Source organism: Entelurus aequoreus, linkage group LG22 (assembly GCF_033978785.1).
Source record: "Entelurus aequoreus isolate RoL-2023_Sb linkage group LG22, RoL_Eaeq_v1.1, whole genome shotgun sequence".
NCBI lineage: Eukaryota > Metazoa > Chordata > Actinopteri > Syngnathiformes > Syngnathidae > Entelurus > Entelurus aequoreus.
The window spans coordinates 18,394,336-18,415,411 of NC_084752.1; the positions used below are offsets into that span (position 1 = coordinate 18,394,336).

Sequence of the window (21,076 nt, forward strand, 5' to 3'; positions counted from 1 at the left end):
TCATTTTTTTCTGTGGTAAATTCCAAACCAAACAGCTGTTTAGTATCATGGGACAAAAAAGTCCCCATTGACAACCATTTTATTTACACTTTTTAACTGTACAGTACACAATATAATCATGCTTTTTCTCATTTCAGAATTTTAGTTTGGATGTTTTTATGGACTTTACTGTCAGGGATGTTACATTTACGTGTTTTTTTTTCCGTCCATTATATTGTACTTTCCCATGATACAAATGAAAACATCCAAAATAAATAAATATGTTCCCAATAGAAGGGGACTTTGGGTTTGGTTGTTACACTCATATCTCACCACAGGAGGGTGCTGTCTCAAATTGTGGAATGCAAATGAATGGAATTAGGATCAGGGCTCACCTACATAGTATTCTTCAAGGTAAGACCTCTGTGAACTTGACGTGAGAGCACTTTTTGTATATATTATTATTATTATTAAGGCTGTCAGAGTTAATGCGACGATGCCGCTTGTCGGCTGTCGGCATGATCCCAGGATGCAGAGAAGTACAGTATAGACCAGACCTGGGCAAATTAAGGCCTGGGGGCCACATGTTAAGCTTTTCAATCTGGCCCGACAGACATTCCCAAAACATTTTGTTAGATGTTTAAGATGGAAACTGTAGCTGCCATTATGATGTGCAGTGATGTTTTCAAATGACTGTAAGTCTTTTACTATACCAAGTATTTCTATGGTTGGAATCTGTGCTTTTGCATGATATACTAGTTACTATGGTAATCTAATTAGTTGCTATGGTAATCTAAGTCATCGCAGCTCAGACCAAGCAGTGTGGATGGGGAGCGTTTCCACAGAGTGTTTCCAGAGTCAGCCTGAAATGTGGGTGTCAGGGACAGACGCGGAAGGAGATTTTTACAACAAAGTTCTAAAGCTTAGTGATGTATCAGATATATCAGATTGTAGGTAGTTTTTTTTTTACCCTTTGCGTTCATATTTTGCCGTGTTTGTTGCAATTTTGTTGCGTTTCGCTTGATTGTCAAATATGTTGATGAGAGGGGGTGTGCCGTTCAATATTCAGTGTTTTATCGTTCATAGTTAATATTGTAAATCCCACATTATTTATTTTCATGTACATTCTGGGTGTCTCATTCAGTAAAAAAATGTCCAATTCCATTGCGTTTTTTAAGGCGGTCTGTCATAACATTTTTAGCATTCAATCAGACATTATTGTGAGGTTTTGTATTAGTGTTCCTAAAAATCAGATATATCGGCCCCCAGACACATTTTTTTCCTCTAAATTTGGCCGCCGAGTCAAAATAATTGCCCAGGCCTGGAATAGACAAAGTGCAAGCAGGACGTTCCTATATTAAGTACCAGCCAGAAGAAAAGTAACACAGTTCTAGCAGGAACTCAGGAAAGTACTTAACGTGGAACAGGTGTGCTGGCACGACAAGGAACAGAAAATAGTTGCTGCAAAACTGAGACCAAACAGGAAGTACTACCAAAACAACAACACCCGGACAGGAATCGATACCAAACACAGCAAAATAAAGACCTAAGTCCAAGTTAACGCTTGAACTTAATCACAAAACATTATCGCATTGAAATGAATTGCGCAATTTATTTTGAGCGCACATGCTCCTTTACATGAACCGTGGATGATTACCTGAAAGGTGACCAAATCAAGACATACGTCAGTGCAAAGACAAAGACTGCACTGCTAAAACTGAAATCTAAGTAAGATTAAATATCTCAAATAAGGGTGATATTTGCTTATTTTCTGTCTTATAAGATAATTCTTCTCACTAAGCAGATTTTATGATAGAGTGTTTTACTTGTTTTAAGTGGTCCTAAATGATGTCAGTAAGATATTACAGCTTGTAGCTGAGATTTGATGACCTATATTGAGTAAAACATGCTTGAAACTAGAATATCAAATGTTGCAAAGCTGTGTCATCAACACTCACAAGTATAAAAGTACTTTTTTAAAGTAATAATTTCTTACTTCAAGCATGAAAAAAAAATCATGCCGAGCGCATATCATTATGTCAAAATAATGGCAGTAGCATTTACTTAATTTAAGTATATTTTTCAACATATTGAGCAAAATGGTCTAATTTTTTTTTCTACCAAGAAAAGTGCACTTGTTATTAGTGAGAATATACTTATTTTAAGGTATTTTTGGGTTCATTGAGGTTAGCTAATTTTACTTGTTTTGGAAAGTCTTGACAAGCCGAATTTTCTTGTTCTATTGGCAGATAATTTTGCTTAGTTCAAATAAAATACCCCTAATTTTTGTATTTTTTTTCCTTGTTTTTGAACACTGACTTTTTGCAGTGTGACTGGTGTGCTCGCTGGCTAATTTCACTTCAAAATACACCCCAACTATACTTCAGATTCAACTGTGACCAAATTATGAGCAAATAAATGTAGTGCATTTAAGCAACAACACTTAAAACATGTTCTTGTATGTCATTCTGACAATAAAATAGTCCACATGTTGGGCTCTTTTTTTGTAAGTCAACACAATGCACACTATTTACTGTGAATAATCACAATTAATCAAAATGCAAAAGTGTGATTAATCTGATAAAAAAATATATATATCGACATCATTAATTAAGACAGAGTACAGGCCAAAAGTTTGGACACACCTTCTCCTCATTCAATGTGTTTTCTTTATTTTCATGACTATTTACATTGTAGATTGTCACTGAAGGCATGAAAACTATGAATGAACACATGTGGAGTTATGTACTTAACACAAAAAGGTGAAATACCTGAAAACATGTTTTATATTTTAATTTCTTCAAAATAGCCAACCTTTGCTCTGATTACTGTTTTACACACTCTTGGCATTCTCTCGATGACCTTCAAGTGGTAGTCACCTGAAATGGTTTTCACTTCACAGGTGTCATAGTTTTGATGCCTTCAGTGACAATCTACAATGTAAATAGTCATGAAAATAAAGAAAATGCATTGACACTTTTGGCCTGTACTGTATATATATATATATATATATATATATATATATATATATATATATATATATATATATATATATATATATATATATATATATATATATATATATATATATATATGTATATATATATATATATATATATATACACATATATATATATATATATATATACTGTATATATATTTATTTATATACATATATAGGAAATATTGATTGGAGGGCCGGGGTTGAAAAATATCCTAGCCAAGTTCTATTTTCCACTGCTGTGTCGCGACTACATTTCCAACCTCACCTTCCTGGTAACGGTCCAGTTCCTCTGTGACTTCAGGCTCGTCACACGCAGCAACATTTGTATCATCGGCTGTTTCTTCTCGTCCTGTTGCCAGGATGTTTTGAAGCCTCCTCTTCTCCTTTTCCAAGTCTCCTGCATGAAACCGCAGGAGAAGGAGGACACTAGTATAAATACATGATGACATTACAAGACACAGTGTGGAGTGAAAGTACTGGCCAAACTCCACAAACACACAGAAATGTTTTTACTCCAGCCCAACGATTTGCAAGTAAAAATAAACAATTGTATCAATGTAAAAAAGTATTTGAAAGTATAAAAACAAGTTCTTCACGTTAAAACTTTTGGCAGTAATATTCCAACCACACACTGGAATATTACTGCCGAAAGTTTAAAGTTTAAAGTTTTTTTACTTGCAGAAAATCGTTGTTTTTTTTCTTGTAAATGTTTTTTTAATTGAAGAAATTAGGTTTTTTTTACTTGCAGAAAATTGTTTTTATACTTGCGAATAATTTTTTTTACTTCCAGAAAAAAATTTTTTTTAACTTCTGAATGTTTTTTTAATTGAAGGAATTAGTTTTTTTTTTACTTGCAGAAAATTGTTTCTATACTTACGAATCATTTTTTGTACTTGCAGAAAATTGTTTCTATACTTACGAATCATTTTTTTTACTTGCAGAAATTTTTTTTTTTAACTTCTGAATGTTTTTTTTAATTTAGGAAATTAGTATTTTTTACTTGCAGAAAATTGTTTTTATACTTACGAATAATTTTTTTGTACTTGCAGAAAATTGCGAATATTTTATTTTACTTCCAGAAAAAAACATGTTTTAACTTCTAAATGTTTTTTTAATTGAAGAAATTCGTTTTTTTTTTTACTTGCAGAATTTTTTTTTTATACTTACGAATCATTTTTTGTACTTGCATAAAATTATTTTTATACTTGCAAATATTTTTACTTGCAGAAAATTGTTTTTATACTTACGAATAATTTTTATAACTTGCAAAAAAAATTTTTTTTTAAACTTCTGAATGTTTTTTTAATTGAAGAAATTATTTTTTTTTACTTGCAAAAAATGGTTTTTATACTTACGAATAATTTTTTGTACTTGCAGAAAATGTTTTTTTATACTTGTAAAATTTTTTACTTGCAGAAAATTGTTTTTATAGTTCCATCCATCCATCCATTTTCTACCGCTCGTCCGAATCATTTTTTGTACTTGCAGAAAATTGTTTTTATACTTGCGAATCATTTTTTTTACTTGCAGGAATTATTTTTTTTTACTTCTGAATGTTTTTTTAATTGAAGAAATTATTATTATTTTTTTATTTGCAGAAAATTGTTTTTATACTTACGAATCATTTTTTGTACTTGCAGAAAATTGTTTTTATACTTGCGAATAATTTTTTTTACTCGCAGAAAACATTTTTTTTTAACTTCTGAATGCTTTTTTTAATTTAGGAAATTAGTATTTTTTACTTGCAGAAAATTGTTTTTATACTTACGAATCATTTTTTGTACTTGCAGAAAATTGTTTTTATAATTGCGAATAATTTTTTTTACTTGCAGAAAATTGTTTTTATAGTTCCATCCATCCATCCATTTTCTACCGCTTGTCTGAATCATTTTTTGTACTTGCAGAAAATAGTTTTTATACTTGCGAATAATTTTTTTTACTTGCAGAATTTTTTTTTTAAATTTCTGATTGTTTTTTTAATTAAAGAAATTATTATTTTTTTACTTGCAGAAAATTGTTTTTATACTTACGAATCATTTTTTGTACTTGCAGAAAATTGTTTTTATACTTGCGAATATTTCTTTTTACTTGCAGAAAATTGTGTTATTTAACTTCTAAATTGTTTTTTTATTGAAGAAATGTTTTTTTTTTACTTGCAGAAATTTGTGTTATTTAACTTCTCTATTGTTTTTCAATTGAAGAAATGTTTTTTTTTACTCACAGAAAATAGTTTTTTTTTAGTTGCAAATCGTTTTTTTAATTGAAGATATTAGTATTTTTACTTGCGAATTGTTGGGTGTGAGTCAAAACGTGTTTGTGTAATTTTGGCAGTAATTACACTCCATAGCACATTCACATTGTTTGTTTCATACTTGTTGGAGCAGAGGAGAACTTTTCTCTGACGTAGCTGTTCCCAGAGCGGCAAGAAGCGGCGCTGCGTCTCTGAGGGCGACCTGGCAGGAGTTTGTGGACACATCTACTGCCTTTGGGTTGAGAGGAGGATCTTGATGGTGACGGCTGAGTGCTCAGTGGCAAGGCTGATCCATCTGGGGTGGGAAGGCCATTTTTAATGCAGCAGTATTATGTTCATGTACAAAACCCAAAACCAGTGAAGTTGGCACGTTGTGTAAATGGTAAATAAAAAAAGAATACATCCATCCATCCATTTTCTACCGCTTATTCCCTTCGGGGTCGCTGGAGCCTATCTCAGCAATGATTTGCAAATCCTTGTCAACTTATATTAAATTGAATAGACTGCAAAGACAAGATGTTTAATGTTCGAACTGAGAAATGTAATTTTTTTTTGCTAATAATCCTGAGAATTTAATGGCAGCAACACATTGCAAAAAAGTTGGCACAGGGGCATTTTTACCACTGTGTTACATGGCCTTTCCTTTTAACAACACTCAGTAAATGTTTGGGAACTGAGGAGACCAATTTTTGAAGCTTTTCAGGTGGAATTAATTCCCATTCTTGCTTGATGTACAGCTTAAGTTGTTCAACAGTCCGGGGTCTCCGTTGTGGTATTTGACGCTTCATAATGCAGCACACATTTTCAACGGGAGACAGGTCTGGACTACAGACAGGCCAGTGTAGTACCTGCACTCTTTTATTATGAAGCCACGCTGTTGTAACACATGCTGAATGTGGCTTGGCATTGTCTTGCCGAATAGTGCGTCCATGAAAAAGACGTCGCTCGGATGACAACATATGTTGCTCCAAAACCTGTATGTACCTTTCAGCATTAATTGTGCCTTCACAGATGTGTAAGTTACCCATGCCTTGGGCACTAATACACCCCCATACCATCACAGATGCTGTCTTTTGAACTTTGTGCCTATAACAATCCGGATGGTTCTTCTCCTCTTTCCAAAAACTATTTGAAATGTGGACACTTTTCCACTTTGCATCAGTCCATCTTAGATGAGTTTTAACTTGCACTTACAGATGTAGCGACAAACTGTAGTTACTGACAGTGGTTTTCTGAAGTGTTCCTGAGCCCATGTGGTGATATCCTTTACGCCCTGATGTCGCTTTTTGATGCAGCACCGCCTGAGGGATCAAAGGTCACGGGCATTCAATGTTGGCTTTCGGCCTGGTTGCTTACGTGCAGTGATTTCTCCAGATTCTCTGAACCTTCTGATGATATTACGCACCGTAGATGGTGAAATCCCTAAATTCCTTGCAATAGCTCGTTGAGAAATTTTGTTCTTAAACTGTCCGACAATTTGCTCACGCATTTGTTCACAAAGTGGTGACCCTCGCCCCATCCTTGTTTGTGAATGACTGAGCATTTCATGTAAGCTGCTTTTATACCCAATCATGGCGCCCACCTGTTCCCAATTAGCCTGTTCACCTGTGGGATGTTCCAAATAAGTGTTTGACGAGCATTCCTCAACTTTCTCAGTCTTTTTTGCCACTTGTGCCAGCTTTTTTGAAACGCGTTGCAGGCATCAAATTCCAAATAAGCTAATATTTGCAAAAAACAACAGTTTACCAGTTCTAACGTTAATTATCTTGTCTTTGCAGTCTATTCAATTGAATATAGGTTGAAAAGGATTTGTAAATCATTGTATTCTGTTTTTATTAACGACTTACACAACGTGCCAACTTCACTAGTTTTGGGTTTTGTAATTGTAATATTGTAAATAATACACTACTTTTTGTTAGTAGTGTATGCATGATACAATATTGTAATGTTTACTACTAATAAACATAGAGTCTAAACTCTAGTGTCTATCCAAAGTGTTGCCTGGGGGCCATTTGCGGCCCACAGCTAATTTTTTAATGGTCCGTGGCACTCTAAAAACTCTTTGACATAAAAAAACAAAAACAAAAACAGAGTGAAATAAAAGAATATACAGGTGAAATGTAACAAGAAAAGGTCACAATGATGACTTTATTAACACAACCTGCAATACAGTCTGTTGTTTTCCTTTTAAACTGTCATTGCTCAAAATATAATAATGAATCAAAATCAATATTGTCAATTATTGACCTTTTGAAGGCTCCAACTACTTCACAGCATTCTATTTTGAAATATTTTGGGGGAAATATTGCATATTTTGTGTATTTGCCATAAAAACTAAGTTTTATATGACAAAGAGGGCATAAACCCCCCCCCAAAAAAACACTTAAACAATTATAAAAACTTATAAATCTATAAGATTTAGATCTGATCAGATTTTAGTATTGAAAATTAAAAAAAATAATAATAATTTGTGACTTATTTTTAACAGAAAATAATATTTCATCAAAATCAATGTTATAAATGATTGACCTATTTGGGGCTCAAATTAATTTGTACACTGTAAAAAAAAAAAAAAAGTTGAGAAAACGCAAATTTTTAAGGCAACATGATGCAACAAGATTTTTGCTTTTTCTCAACTTTTGACTACTATTGTTGACTTACCTAAGATTTACAAGTTGAGATAAGAGTTATGTCATATGTCACATGTCACATAACTCTTATCTCAACTTGTAAATCTTTATGTCATATGTCACATATGTCATATGTCACATAACTCTTATCTCAACTTGTAAATCTTAGTTAAGTCAACAATAATAGTCAAAAGTTGAGAAAACGCAAAAATCTTGTTGCATCATGTTGCCTTGAAAATTTGCGTTTTCTCAACTTTTTTTTTTTTTTTTTTTTTACAGTGTATGAAATATTCCACTTGACATTTTTTGGGGGGGAAATGTTGCATATTTTGTGTTTTGTCAAAATAAAAAGGGCATAAAACCAAAAAAATAAAAACTTTGTATCGACAGATAAACCTGAAGTGGATCTGGAGCAGGGGCCGCATTGGGTTAATATATATATATTTATTTATTTATTTATTATTATTTTCCGGCCCACGGGACATAGTTTGGGGACCCCTGATTTAGAGATTTAAGCGTTAAATTAATATAATTTCTTTTTTTTAACATTTTTATGACTGAGACCCTTCCAGGTCCTCAGGACCAAATTTGTTTTTGAGAATGAAAACTATCAAAATGGCCCACAGTGGCAAAGTTTGGCCACTTCTGGACTACTACTGTAACTTCTCCACCCAAAAGTGTCCAACTTACTCTTCAGGCACTCGTTGATGTGTTTCCTCTGGGAGTGTGTGAGAGTCATCTCTTGCATCATCGCTGCACATGCAGGAGAGAACACGATGAATGCAGTGACGTCACAATAACTGCATGCCTATATTGACGTTGTTGCGTGAATCTTACATCTCAGCAGGTCCTGAGTGTCCTTGCTATACTGGCTGGCCCGTGGGTTATTTCGCCGCCCCCCATCGACTGTGCACTGTGAGGGGGTGTCCATGAATGCGTCTTCACACAACTGCAATGTATACAGATTATCACATTATACTGCGTTACTATAAATACACAATAGCTTTCACATTAAGATGACATTGTTTTCGATCATTTTAAAGCATTTTCGACAACTACACAAATAACTAAAGCGTAGAAGTTGACAAAAAGCTCTTATTTACCTTCTTTTTTGGCTTTCTGGTGACAATGTGGGTACGGAGCAGCAGTCGGTCTCCATAGCAACAAAGAAACAAACCAACTCATTTTCTTCGAAAATTTTGGATTAAAAAAAAAAAAGATCTAGCTTGTACAAATACATTCATGCATACATTTATTGTTCATGAAAAATAAACACCGACTATTACAGACCGTGGAGTATTTTATACTTGATCATACAGTCCAGCCGAGCAGAACAATAAATAACCACTAGAGGGAGACAAATATACTATTTTCTTCACATCCAGTGCACTACAATGACGTACTGTCTGTAATATACATTTTATTGAAGTTAGAAGAGCATTTACAAGTAGGTTATTCTGCACCAAAACGATGATGATTATTATTCATTTATTCATTTATTTGGACACAACAAACCAAAAATACTATTCGTATACTCAGTTCAAAGAAGAAACAAAGCATCTCCAATACAATATTTCTATTTATTAAAAATAATAACAAAATAAAATCAATCCAACAAAATAATACACAATAATACCATAATAATGCAATTCCAATTCCAAAACCAAACCCGGCCCAGCAACATTCACAATAGCAATCAACAGAGCAATTGAGAGGACACACACACATGACACAAAACAATCCAAAAATAGTCAAACAAAAATGAATAATATCAACAACAGTATAAATATTTATAAGAATTCCAACATACCAGTGCTGAGAAATCCCTCATTGACATGATCATCACAGCCATTTATTAAAAAAAATAAAAACATTTAAAAACATTAAAAAAATGAATAGTGTCACAGTGGCTGACACTTGCGTCACATCTCATAAGCTTGACAACACACTGTGTCCAATATTTTACACAATTGCAGTTGCTCCATTACAGCACGTCCTCCGAAAAGGAGTAGGAAGAAGCAGCTCTTATTTAATCCTACCCCCTTTCCAGTGGTGTGCTGTCAGGGCCAGCAAGGCCTTCTCTGCTGGCCTAACATAACCAGAAATCATGATCATAATTAAAGATAGAAGTATTTTTTAATTTACTTTCCCTAAATATCTAAAAGTATTCAAATTCTCTTCATGTCATATTATGCTCCTTCCAGTGCTGTTGTTGTTAGTTTTAGTTTGTATCCAATCAGAATTCAGCTAGCTTATGTTGCCATGCGGTACGAATTCTGCCCGAGGCCTTCAGAATCAACAATGCGGGCGTCCGTGCACTGTCAGTGAACGGGCACATACAGTTGATAGACAGTTGCGGTAGCCAATCAGATCACAAGTTGTTGACGGTAGCCTATCTAGGTTACCTGATGTTAACGAGACTGTGATTGGATACTCACTTGTCAGTCCAAAGTGAGTATCCATTCAGAAGTTTCAATTTAGCAGGAAGCAGGAAGTGTTGCGCCGTAGCCAGACCGGGCTAGCAGAGAAGGAGAACAAAACGTTGATTAGGTGGCAGATATATATTTGCAAGGCCATTTTCAAGAAGGAAGTTTAAAGTATGTGGGCTCTGTACCGAGGATGTCGTTGTGGCTTGTACAGCCCTTTGAGACACTTGTGATTTAGGGCTATATAAATAAACATTGATTGATTGATTGATTAAAGAGAAACTACATCTCTACTACGATGTCAACCAACCCCGGAAGTTAGATCAGCTGTTCTGGCAATGAAATGGGGAAATGCTCGCCATTTCCACTCGAACCAAACTGACACTGGCTTATACGGCTTCGAATAGGTTCTACAAATTGTGAGTTGAAATATTTTATTTCTTTATTTTTTCACGTTTGATATGTTTTTTGCAATTTTAATTTTGACAGTACCACATAAGATACGTTTTAATTGCTGATGCGGGTTTATTGATTTTTAAATGCGCCAGAAAATAACCCGTTTTGTACTCTGTTAAGGGGATTAAATGCCCAGTAAATGTGTTCCCGTATAGTATTTCTCAAGCAATGTTCATGTGGTGACATAAATGATGGTATTTTGAGAGGTAATCATTGAAGTCGGACATCACTGAAGGCCTGGTGGGAAACGCACGGCCCGCCACTGTTCAAGACGTTGGGGCAAACAATTTTCCCACTTATTCCGGTAATCCCACATTACGTAACAGGAATTCCCTCAGCGCTATATTTGAAAATGTCCTAATGATGTGAACATTCAACTCGTCCATGTAAATATTCCACATTCCAAAATGTCCCACTTTTACCTTATATCCCAGCCCTCCCATTCAAAAAATAAGATTATTATTGAATTTAAAATTGGGAATTTTTCGAAATTCCGCATTTTGTCAACACTCGTCTCATCCTCTCATTCAGCCGAACATTTTCCACATTCAGATAATGCCCAAAATTTTACTACAAATACATATTATATGCAACAACAACAAAAAAAAGTACCGTATTTTTCGGACTATAAGTCGCAGTTTTTTTTCATAGTTTGGCCGGGGATGCGACTTATACTCAGGAGTGACTTATGTGTGAAATTAACACATTACCGTAAAATATTAAATAACATTATTTAGCTCATTCACGTAAGAGACTAGACGTATAAGATTTCATGGGATTTAGCGATTAGGAGTGACAGATTGTTTGGTAAACGTATAGCATGTTCTATATGTTATAGTTATTTGAATGACTCTTACCATAATATGTTACGTTAACATACCAGGCACGTTCTCAGTTGGTTATTTATGTGTCATATAACGTACACTTATTCAGCCTGTTGTTCACTATTCTTTATTTATTTTACATTGCCTTTCAAATGTCTATTCTTGGTGTTGGGTTTTATCAAATACATTTCCTCAAAAAATGCTACTTATACTCCAGTGTGACTTATATACGTTTTTTCCCTTCTTTATTATGCATTTTCGGCAGGTGCGACTTATACTCCGGTGCGACTTATACCCCAAAAAATACGGTAAGTACATTTTATTTATAGAGCGCTTTTCACAGATAAAATCACAAAGCGCTGTACAAAACATAGGGGAATTAAAACAACAATTCAATTAAAACAACAGGGGCAACATCATAAAAAGGATACAAAGTGGATTAAAATTGATAGTTAAAAGGTGCATTAACTAAATGCTTTACTAAAAAGAGAAGTTTTCAAATGTTTCTTAGACGTTTCAACACAGTCAAGATCACGGCTGGTGCAAATTGTTCCAGAGTCCGGGAGCTATAGGCTGGAATGCCAGGTCTCCACGGGTTTTAAACATTTTCGGGATCTTTAGAAGACCCTGGCCTGAAGACCGGGGGCTGCGCCCTGAAGAGTAGGGGCATAGCAAGTCAGTGATGTACTGAGGGTCCCCACCATGCAACGCACGGAATGTCAGGGCTAAAATTTTAAACTCGATGCGGAATTTAACTGAAAGCCAATGAAGACTGGATAAAACGGGGGTAATATGGGCTGTTTTGGGTGCACCGGTCAAAAGTCTGGCAGCTGCATTTTGTACAGTCTGAAGTCTCTTTAGCCTTGACTTGTTGAAAAGAGTGAAAAGAGAATTTCAATAGTCAATACGAGACGAAATGAACGCATGAACAAATGTCTCACTTTAGAAATATTTCTGAGATGATAAGAACAGTTTTTGGTGAGTCGACCACAGTTACCCTCCAAAGACACGGACTGATCCAACACAACCCCAAGGTTTCTGAGGCTGCTTTTAACAGATGCACCCAGAGCACCAAGGGAGTTCTTGATCAGGGGGATCTTTTTATCGGGAGCAATTACCCCCAATTACCACCTGTCGAAAACAAAATTCCAACTGAAATTAACTGATCATTTTTCCAAATTCCACATTTCTCATTCATCTCACTAAGAATCTTTGGGACGGCGTGGCTCAGATGGTAGCGCGGCCGTGTCAGCAGCTTGAGGGTTTCAGGTTTAATTCCACCTTGCCCCATCCTAGTCATGGTCGTTGGTACACTATAAAAAAAATTCTGTAAAAAAACGGTCATCTACTGGCAGCTACTGCTGCCAAACGAAAACCATAAAATTAAAGTAAAACATTGTAAACCAAATAATGATCAAAAACATAATTACAGAAATTTTCATGAAACGTTTTACGGAAAAATATCGTAATATTACATGAATTTGAAAGTAATTTAAGAAAACAGAAAATGCTATGTATAATTAATTTGGTATTTTTCTGTAAAAAAAATAGATATACATAGTTTGTCATCACTGGCGTATTACTTAAAATAACAGGCGGATTGTTTATTTACAGATGATGTCTTCAATTCTACAGTTTTATAAACTATTTAGAAAAAATAGAAAAATTACAGTAGAAATTTAGAGTAAATTAACCATAAAAATAGGATTTTTTTTTTTACAGTGTAGTCAAAGGAGTTCCATCTATCCATCCATTTTCTACCGCTTGTCCCGTTCGGAGTTGCGGGGGGTGCTGGAGCCTATCTCGGCTGCATTCGGTGTAAAGTCAATGAATGATGGGATCTCAGTTCTCTGTGACGCGCTTTGAGTGTTCAGAAAAGCTAAATCTAAATCCATTATTATTATTAACTAATGCCTGCTCAGTGGCCTTGTGGTTAGAGTGTCCGCCCTAAGATCGGTAGGTTGTGAGTTCAAACCCCGGCCGAGTCATACCAAAGACTATAACAATGGGACCCATTACCTCCCTGCTTGGCACTCAGCATCAAGGGTTGGGAATTGGGTGTTAAATCACCAAAATGATTCCCAAGTGCGGCCACCGCTGCTGCTCACTAAGGGGATAAGTCAAATGCAGAGGGTAATTTCACCCCACCTAGTGTGTGTGTGACTATCAGTGGTACTTTAACTTTAACAAATTTTCCACATGCCATAAATTCTTACTATTTCCCCCAAATCCACATTTCTGGAATACAAATTCCCACAGAACTAAAGTTGAATCAGTCCACATTTCTTGACCACTTCGAACTATTGCAAAGCAAAACAAATCACCTCATTTTCACACTACTAAAATCCATACTTTTCATGAAATTCTACATTTTCTACACAGCATCTCAGCATGTATTACAACTTTCATAGAAATGGTTATTGTCTAGTTATAAAGACATGTTGGTTTTCCATACAAGAAATATATTTATTCCAATGTAGTCATGCTTGTCACTCATGAGGGAAAAAAGGTTTTATATGTAAATACAATTCATATGTTTCATGGTTCTTGATTGAAATCATCCTTAATTGAGAGCCACAGTATAAAACAATTATGCAACAATGATGCCATGTAGCTGAAAGTCCCAAATAATGTTCTACTTTAGCAAAAAAATCCAATGTTATCATGTTTTAAGCCATGATGTGTTTAATGAGCCCAACCACCACAGCGTTTTGCAGCCTGAGCATGATATCGTCGCCAAAGGGGCTAAGAGAGAGAGCTTTATCAGTGCTGAATGATGGGCTGGTCATCCATTATCTGTGCACAGGCAGCCGCTTGCCTTCGCCTCACGTCGGCAGATAAATACTAGCGCGCACATAATCACCTTTCGCACACAGGTCTTCTCAGAAGGCTACTTGCCATCATGTGGGCCATCTCAGTGTGGGTTTCAACGCATTCGAATGATTCGTGGCTATCTGAGAAAGTTCTAACTTTAACCACTCGGCCAACCATCCTCATAGGAAGTCATTCCATCTAAAAGACCTAGAATGCATTTTAATATCTGAGGGCATTTTTGTGTTATTCTATTTTAAGTGCATAATTGAAGGGGAACAACCCTTTTTTTTAGAAAGTTGCCTGTCATTCACAATCACTAACTAAGACAAGAACACACGTCTTTATTTTTTTGTATGCATTCTAACCTGGAATATACGTGTTGAGGTTGTGTTTATTTGGAACATGCATGCATACAACATGATGCATCACAATTTCCAGTTCCTCTATTCAACATGTTCGAAAAGTAGCAGGAAGAAGCAGAGTTTATTTAATCCTACCCCTTTTCCTTTACATAGCAGTTGCTAAATCTTTTGTTCACATTCTGTTCTAAATTTATTCACAGTATACTCCATAAGTAATAACATTAAATTAAATAAATAATAATGAGTGAAGTAAGTTACATTTCACATGGTGAGATAAATAAGATTATCTAGAAAATGAATGGATGGATGGAATAAATTCAGAATGTTTATCATGGTTCTTCTTCTTTGTACTTTGTAAAAACACTTTAAGTTTGAAGAGTTTCTTTGTTTGATTTCTTTGCTTAATCCATTCCATAATTTAACATATTGATATACTGAAGGTCTTAAGTGTTGTACGTGCGTACAAATGTTTTAAATTACATTTTTCTCTAAGGGTATATTTCTCTTTTGTTGATTTTTGTTAAAATGTTTTGCTTATTCTTGGGTAGCAGGTTAAAGTTTGCTTTGTGTATAATTTTAGCTGTTTGCAAATTCACTATGTCGTGGAATTTCAGTATTTTCGATTCAATGAATAAAGGGTTTGTATGTTCTCTATATCCAACATGATGTATTATTCTAACTGGTCTTTTTTGTAACACCGTTAATGAATGAAGTGTACTTTTGTAGTTATTTCCCCATATTTCTGCACAATAACTCAGATATGGTAACACTAGTGAGCAGTAGAGAATATGAAGTGATTTTCGGTCCAGAACATGTTTTGCTTTATTTATTATTGACGTGTTTCTTGCCACTTTATGTTGTGTATTTTTTATATGAGATTTCCAGTTCATTTTATCATCAATCATTATACCTAAAAATTTGGTTTAATTTACTCTTTCAATTTCTATTTCGTCTATTTGTATTTGTGTTTTACTTTCCCTTCTACTGTTACTAAATAGCATTATTTTACTTTTACTGAGGTTTAAGGATAGTCTGTTTTGACGTGGCTAACAATGCAGCTAATGAGAGTACTCTATTTCGTCCATATAGCCCTCTAAAAAAACATTTAAAAACCGCTAACAATACTCCCTTTACATCTCATGACCTAGATAGTAACCAATTATTAGTGATATTGTTGTTATAAGAGATAATGCAGAGGAACTACTTTTTGTGGTGCAGCGATCACGGAAAAGTAACAAGCTTATGCAACTTTTGACATACTGAGGTGGTGAGCTGCTGCATCGCCTCAGAGTTGGTGAAAGTTAACTTGTGATTATAAATCATGCCTCTCACTTGTAAAGTAGAAGGTTGTGGCCATAAGCCGAGAAATTGGACAACTTTAACATTGAATTTAGACCCGGCGATGACGAAAAAGACACACAAAGACGCTTGTTTCTTTTTTTGTATTACCTTCGTGAGGATTATTGTTAATTCATCATCTAAATGGGAATTCCATTCCGTCAGTTGGCATCACAGTGAGAGCAGACATTATACAGTAAGTGATTGTTTTTGTTATGTTGGGGTCGCATGTTTGTGCGCGGATCGTTTCCCCAAGATGCAGACGGAACTCCAGAGGCAGCGTGCAGGTAGGAAGATGATTTATTTTCCATAAATCAGGCAGGAAATACAAATAAACAGAAAAGTGTGCTTATAGCATGGGAAGCCATGGCGAGGCTTAGCAAAGGAACAAGAATCAAGAATCCCAGGAATAACCAAACGTAACTTGTTGCATGAAGCAAACAAAACAGCCAGACTGAGATTGGCGAAAGGCAGGAATAAATAGCTCTCTGATTAGTGCCCGTGAGCAGGTGAGCGTCCAGAACACTATTCAGAGGCAGTTGAAAATAATCAGCACCCGTGCAACCAAGAAACACAAACCCAGGGGTGCTGAAACAGAACTAAAAGAGTCTTAAACTAAAACAAAACATGATCTGGGCAACGGATCATCAGTTTTCTTATTTTCGTAGTTTGTATTTCTTGTTTAGCACTTAGCAATAGTGCTACTTGCTGGATCTGCTTATCGCTTGGCTTCTCAAATTTGTAGCTCATCCTCCTTATATTCAGGCTCAAAAATGTAATGTCTTGGATCATCATTTGCCCCAAAGTAGTTGTTGGCTTTCATGAAGTCTGTCATGAGTAGTAGTTGCTGTTGTTCAGGGAAATAACGAACGTTGTGATGCGTGTCTGAAATTACTACATCGTTAGCTTAAAATGACCAAAATATGTGAATATTACATGTTATTGTGTATGTGCCTCTTACTACATTGCATACAGTATGTACTTACAGCATGTGTATAAAACATCGATGGAGGTTTTTGGATGTTTTTAGAGCGCTTTATAGGTGAAATCGAGCAAATTCCATGACCTCAATGGTTAGCTGATTTTGAAAACGTTTGATGATGAAGTCCTGCCGGCTTCATCGAGACGTTGTCTTCAGCTCTCACTTGGTCGGTTACCAGCTGAGTATGAAACTTGAATGAGAATCAGCACCTCCAAGTCCGTGGTTCTCCCCCGGAAAAAGGGTGCTGTGACAACCTCAGGTCGGCCATGAGATCCCGCCCCAAGTGGAGGAGGTCAAGTACTTCGAGGTCTAGTTCACGAGTGAGGGACGAATGGATTGTAAGATTGACAGGCGGATCAATGTGGTCTCTGCATCGGTCCATCAAAGTTCTCAATTTACTGGTTGATCTACGTTACTACCCTCACCTATGGCCATGAACTTTTGAATAGTGACCAAAAGGACAAGATTGGAATTTAATCCATGGGATGCTGGAGGTCCCCTTTCAGTGGCCTAGTGGTTAGAGTGTCCGCCCTGAGATTGGTAGGTCGTGAGTTCAAACCGGCCGAGTCATACCAAAGACTATAAAAATGGGACCCATTACCTCCCTGCTTGGCACTCAGCATCGAGTGTTGGAATTGGGGGTTAAATCACCAGAATGATTCCTGAGCGTGGCCACCGCTGCTGCTCACTGCTCCCCTCACCTCCCAGGGGTGGAACAAATACAGAGGGTAATTTCACCACACCTAGTGTGTGTGTGACTATCAGTGGTACTTTAACTTTAACTTTTTTAGAGACCTCATTCGGGAGGAGGCAGATTAAGGTTGATCTGGAATCTGGTAAGGATGTCCCCTAGACTTTTCCCTGGGGGAGGTGTTGAGGACACATCAGACCGGTAAGGGAAAAACCAGGAGATGTTGGAGAGACTATATCGCTTGGCTGGCCTGGGATTTCCTCAGGATCCCCAAAGGGGACCTGGGAAGTCTTGGCTTTTCTGATTGGGCTGCTGCCACCATGGCCTGACCTCGGTTTAGAGACTCAGACTTTCTTTTATTGTCCTTCAACTCTGAACTGTACAGTACAGATAAGAACAACGTTTAGTGTAAGACGATGGATGGATGGAATAAATATTAAAGAAAAATATGGTGTCCCCAAATTTTTTGACAAAAACTAAAAATAGTAAAGGATGCGGGGGTCATTTTGAGTTTTGATTCTGGTAAAAATGGCTAAAACCAAATAAAGTAGGTATATGTTATAGACCACATAACATATTATTATTATTGGTTTGACGAGTGTTAACTTTTGCTGTTGTTTTCTTGCTTATAAACGACTAAATGATGTCGGAGGTCATTGATGTTGTAACACAATAGAATATATATGTAATACATACTAGGATATTATCTGCATGTAGATGCTGCATTCACATAGTTGATCCTCACCCTGCAGAATTAATTTGGAGTTTGTTTGGCCACGGCGACGCTCCACCTCCTCCTAACGGTCAACAGCGACGTAAAAAGGAGAGATTTGAAGTTGAAGACCCAGCTGAAGGAGATAGACAAGCGCAAGGAGGGAGAGATAGCGGAGAGGAACGGGGGAAAAGAGCCATCGTTAAGAAACTGTTTCTCAGGCCTTTGGTCAAGTGTGTGAGCGGTATCTCGCCTTGAGCTGCTCGGTGAGGTGGTGAGTAGTGGTCAGTTAGAAACTGAGAAGCCGACAGGATAAAGAACAAAAAACCGTACTACTGCTGCTTCATGGCGGTCACCCAAGCTGTGCTCCCTTCCTTCAGCTCCTTTTCAAACCTCACTGATATGAAAGTAAGTATTATTTATATTTCACTCACTTTTACACATTATGCAAAATATGGGATTTTTTTTTTTGTTCTGTAACTGCAAAGAGTAATGACTCAACCAAAAAAACTTTGAATATTGAATGCAAAAACAACAAATATAACAAGGGAGCTAAGATTTTTGCACTGAAATGTTTTTTGTTTGTGTTTTTTGCAGAACATTTTTATACTATATTTCATATTTGTCTTCCTCACATTAAGTCATAAATTTAGGCAGCCACTTGTTGCTGGGCAGAATTCAAGTAGTAGAGGCGATACATTGTAGTGGTACATTTATATCTTTACTAGCAATGCTGGTTATAGAAAATAATAATAATACTACATCATTTATTTAAAACATTTAATAAATACTTAAATAATTTTTAAAAAATCATTATTAATTTTTACATATGCCAATTATGTTTTTTTGTGTAAAGAGCTTTGAGATAGCATCCTAAAGAAAAAGAATAGAAATAGAATAATTCCTACAACTTTTGTTTACTTCATGAAATTAAATGCTAAAAAACAATGCATTGATATGCACAAGAGTTAGATATCATTAAAGAAAAAAAAACAGACTACCTCTAAGCTTTGTTACAGGTGACATTTTCTAAATGTGAAAATTAAGATTAATGTTCAAAATAATCCTCTGAAAGTGTCACTAATTGTCTACACTCCTGGCATATGTTTTTTTTAGGATGTTTGAATGGCAAAAATTATATGTGTTCTATTTTTTTTATAAGTAAATAACTTCTTCAACTATGCATTTTTTGCATTCTGGTCCAAAGTTAAGTGCGACCTCTCTCTCCAATGAGAACACCTTCAGCTGGGGTTCATGGTAGATGACTGCTTCTAAAACGCCCATAAAAGTAGTACTTGTGTGCTGCATGTTTGAAAACAAAGCCAAATGCGGCAGGTAAGAGCATGATAACATGAATGTGCAGTAAAGAAGAATGTCTCCGTGCTGATGCCCCGTACAGTACGCACACAATTCTAATTTAAAGGGAACTGCACTCCATCTCAAAGCGTACATCATACAGCCAAGAGGAGCTTTTGTAACCTATAACCATCCATCCATCCATTTCTACCGCTTGTACCTCTCGGGTGGCTGGAGCCTATCCCAGCTGCAATCGTGGCGGAAGGCGGGGTACGCCCTGGACAATTCGCCACCTCATCGCAGGGCCAACACAGATAGACAGACAACATTCACACTCACATTCACACACTAGGGCCAATTTAGTGTTGCCAATCAACCTATACCCAGGTGCATGTCTTTGGAGGTGGGAGGAAGCCAGAGTACCCGGAGGGAACCCACGCATTCACGGGGAAACCATGCAAACAGAAAGACCCCGAGTCCGGGGATCAAACCTAGGACTTCCGTTTTTAAAAAACGGGTTATTCGAATTTTTATACCAAATAATAAATTGCGAGGATCGATTGGACTTCTTTCAAATCGAGAATCGTGTTGAACTTTACGAATCGAATCGTCACCCGAAGATTGTAAGATTCTCATCCCTAACGCTACTAAGATTTCAATACAATCTTCATTGTTCTGATTAGGAAGGAAGCTGACAAAATATTGAATCTTTGAAAGTGGATTTTTTGTATTTTATTATATCTTTATTGCAAATTCTTTGTAGAGACTTGTTTGTGTTCTAGAGCAGTGGTTCTCAAATGGGGGTACGCGTACCCCTGGGGGTACTTGAAGGTATGCAAAGGGGTACGTGAGATTTTTTTTTAAATGTCTGTCAAAAAGAACTGTGAAAAGAAATGCAACAATGCAATATTCAGTGTTGACAGCTAGATTTTTTGTGGACATGTTCCATAAATATTGATGTTAAAGATTTCTTTTTTTGTGAAGAAATGTTTAGAATTAAGTTCATGAATCCAGATGGATCTCTATTACAATCCCCAAAGAGGGCACTTAAGTTGATGATTACTTCTATGTGTAGAAATCTTTATTTCTAATTGAATCACTTGTTTATTTTTCAACAAGTTTTTAGTTATTTTTATATCTTTTTTTCCAAATAGTTCAAGAAAGACCACAACAAATGATCAATATTTTGCACTGTTATACAATTTAATAAATCAGAAACTGATGACATAGTGTTGTATTTTACTTCTTTATCTCTTTTTTTCAACCAAAAATGCTTTGCTCTGATTAGGGGGTACTTGAATTAAAACAATT

At 35.9% G+C, this 21,076-nt stretch overlaps 2 protein-coding genes across 11 annotated transcripts in view; one reads left to right on the plus strand and one right to left on the minus strand.

The window, feature by feature from the left end:
• lg22h22orf23 (linkage group 22 C22orf23 homolog) overlaps positions 1–21,076 on the minus strand; it is an 86,574-nt gene that overhangs the window by 4,747 nt on the left and 60,751 nt on the right. For 2 of the 9 annotated variants that reach the window (XM_062033395.1, XM_062033396.1), the window contains 6 exons: positions 10,270–10,382; positions 8,968–9,017; positions 8,702–8,813; positions 8,555–8,617; positions 5,356–5,529; positions 3,249–3,380 (listed from right to left, as the gene is read on the minus strand). In XM_062033395.1, the coding sequence (XP_061889379.1) occupies positions 3,249–3,380; positions 5,356–5,529; positions 8,555–8,617; positions 8,702–8,813; positions 8,968–9,017; positions 10,270–10,327 (589 nt within the window). In that variant the 5' untranslated portion in view covers positions 10,328–10,382. Of the gene's footprint in view, positions 1–3,248; positions 3,381–5,355; positions 5,530–8,554; positions 8,618–8,701; positions 8,814–8,967; positions 9,018–9,674; positions 10,076–10,269; positions 10,383–18,453; positions 18,560–21,076 lie in introns of those variants that run through there. The other 7 variants (XM_062033393.1, XM_062033397.1, XM_062033398.1 and 4 more) reach the window with 7 other exon arrangements.
• The window catches only part of klf1 (Kruppel like factor 1 (erythroid)), a 251,904-nt gene continuing 249,358 nt past the window's right edge, over positions 18,531–21,076 (plus strand). For both annotated transcript variants that reach the window (XR_009823858.1, XM_062033392.1), the window contains exon 1: positions 18,531–18,877. Coding sequence is in view for 1 of the 2 variants with exons in the window: in XM_062033392.1 (XP_061889376.1) it covers positions 18,815–18,877 (63 nt within the window). In the remaining variant the exon portion in view is untranslated. The remainder of the gene's footprint in view (positions 18,878–21,076) is intronic.